The sequence below is a fragment of the Thamnophis elegans genome, chromosome 12, assembly GCF_009769535.1.
Source record: "Thamnophis elegans isolate rThaEle1 chromosome 12, rThaEle1.pri, whole genome shotgun sequence".
Classification (NCBI taxonomy): Eukaryota; Metazoa; Chordata; class Lepidosauria; order Squamata; family Colubridae; genus Thamnophis; species Thamnophis elegans.
The window spans coordinates 9,508,675-9,511,174 of record NC_045552.1 but is presented as its reverse complement, the minus strand read 5'-3'; the positions used below and the strand labels follow the sequence as shown (position 1 = coordinate 9,511,174).

The window sequence follows — 2,500 nt, the reverse complement described above, 5'->3', positions numbered from 1 at the left end:
AGTAGTACGTACATGGGTTATAAGGTGGCATCATTTTCCAGTGCTCAGTCCCAGGTGTGACACAGAAGGAGCAGGTCATCTCCACGTGAATCTTTTCCTTTGTTCTGCCTTCTAGCTGCTCCCAAGGAGGTGAAAATTCTGCAAAAGCCAGAAGGGCACGTCCACGAATTTGCCTCGGTGAATCTGAAATGTGAAGTAGAAATAGCAAAGCCCATGGACCTGACTTTCAAATGGTATAAAAATGAAGAACTGCTGGATTTTACAACCCATATCCTGAAAATCTCACAAATAAATCCCAGCCATTCGGGCACCTATCACTGTGAAGCTGAAAACAGGGTGGGCAGATCCCGCTCCCCACCTATTACACTGCATGTACTTGGTGAGTAAATTCATACATCTAACATCATGCTATGCTTGAGACATCTTCAGTCATTAATCCAACCCGTCTCTCTTTTAATAAATACTTTTTGTGTATTTCTTCTGGAAAAAGTGAACAATTGTAATGGGTTTGCATGCATCCTCTTAAAATAGGCAGTTTTCTCTTAATTTCCCCCTAAAATACCCATTCTCCTAATAATCTAGACACTTTTCTGGAGTTGCCCTGAAAAATGCCTCAAGGTATAAATGCCATTTTAGGGTACCACTCAATGGTGGAATTCAATTTTTTTTTACTATCAGTTATGTGGGTGTGGCTTGGTGGGCATGGCAGGGGAAGGATACTGTAAAATCTCCATTCCCTCTTGATCAGCTGGGACTCAGGAGGCAAAGAATAAATGGTGCGGGCGGGGCCAGCCAGAGGTGGTATTTACCAGTTCTCTGAACTTCTCAAAATTTCCACTACTGGTTCTCTAGAACTGGTTAGAACCTGCTGAATACCACCTCTGGTACCACTGATATGGTGTTCCTTGGGGTAGCTAGCTACCAAGCCTTATTTAGCTGTTGCCTTTTTCGAATGCCTCTCTTCAATGCCCGATCTTGTAGTAGTAACTGATTAACCTGTTGCTCTTTGAGGTTGTAAAATCTAACTGGCACTGTCTTCATGGCTCACAAGATGGTGTTTACTTCTTTCTTGAAGCTTCAAAGCATTAACCTTTGAGGAACAGAAGAAGGGATAAAGACTCTGACAGGGAGGATGAATGGGCCCCGTTGGAATACCTGGAAGAAGAGAAATGGAGAAGAGAGGGAAAGAAAGAGAAGTCATACTATTTTCTTGTCAATTTGGATTTATTTTGCTTTACTTTCTGTGTCCATTTTAACTGTTACTTGAATATGTTTTTAAAGAAAGAAGGGTATAATTTTTTTTTAAATAAAAAAAAGAATCAGCATTGGTGTCCTCCTTATATTGCTAAAAACTAGTAAGAACCAGAAAGTTTTGATGCAAAAGGTTGCTTATTCACAATCTATGGAGGTGCGTGTATTCCAGTGTTCACCAAACTCTTCAGCCCATCAACCGCTACATGAAGTTTCAGACTGTTTCTTGATTCCCGAACATTTTGTCAGGGTTCCAGGCAGGAGTGGGTTCCTGCCAGTTCTGACCTCTTCTATAGAAGAGGTTCCACAAATCTACCATGCCATTTAGAACCGGTTCCAGCTCCCTCCCCCTGCCTGTCCGCACCACGCTTGCCCCACCCACCGCTCACTGATTGGCTGGCTCACCAATTGCCCCGCCCACCTCTAAGAGTCCTATCGAAACCTTAAAGTCTGAAACCTGTCAAGTTTGAACATCTCTGGATTTTTTTTCCAAAGGGTTAGGGGTGCAAGGGTGTTGTAACTTGACAGCTTTAAGACTTGCACGCTTCAATTCCAGAGTTCCTGAGCCAACATTTTGGTTGCTAAGCAAGAGCGTTGTTAAGTGAGTTTCACCACATTTTACAAGTTGGCCACTCCCACCCAGTCACATGACTGCCAAGCCACTCGCATCCACACATGACTGGGAAGCCACCCCCACCCGATCACATGACTGGCACTCCCACAGAGCATGCCACACCTACAGAAGAGGTTCTAAAAATTTTTGAAACTGATTCCAGGTAATACACCCATAACAAACATAATTCCGAGGCAGGTAGATTCCTCAAATAATAGTTTTGTTTGGATATATCATATTGACAGAGGCTGGTGAAAACCAACTTTGAATGTTCCCATGGTTTCAACCTAATTAAAAGTAAACGTTTTCTCCCTAACCCAAACAATGTTACATGGTCCAATCAAGGTTGGACTGGTAACTTCATTCATCCCCTCTACAACCACCTGTGGGAATGTCCTTGGTTCCCAGGAGAAAGTATTTTCTTTTGGCTACAAATCCCCACTATCTTTATTCCTCCCCTTTCTATTCCCCAGCTCCAGTGTGGCAACACTGAAGCCTCAAAATGGCCTTGATCAGGTCAACTTCAGGATCGACACATTTACTGAATTTAGTAAATACTAATTGAATAGTATTACCAATAACAACAATAAGAACAACAACAATAATCAATATAATGGAAGGCTGATCTCATTGATG

At 42.4% G+C, this 2,500-nt stretch overlaps 1 protein-coding gene across 1 annotated transcript in view; it reads left to right on the top strand.

Moving 5' to 3' along the window:
• LOC116515591 overlaps positions 1 to 2,500 on the top strand; it is a 58,764-nt gene that overhangs the window by 26,249 nt on the left and 30,015 nt on the right. Inside the window, exon 10 of the mRNA XM_032227713.1 lies at positions 116 to 379. Coding sequence (XP_032083604.1) covers positions 116 to 379 — 264 coding nt within the window. The remainder of the gene's footprint in view (positions 1 to 115; positions 380 to 2,500) is intronic.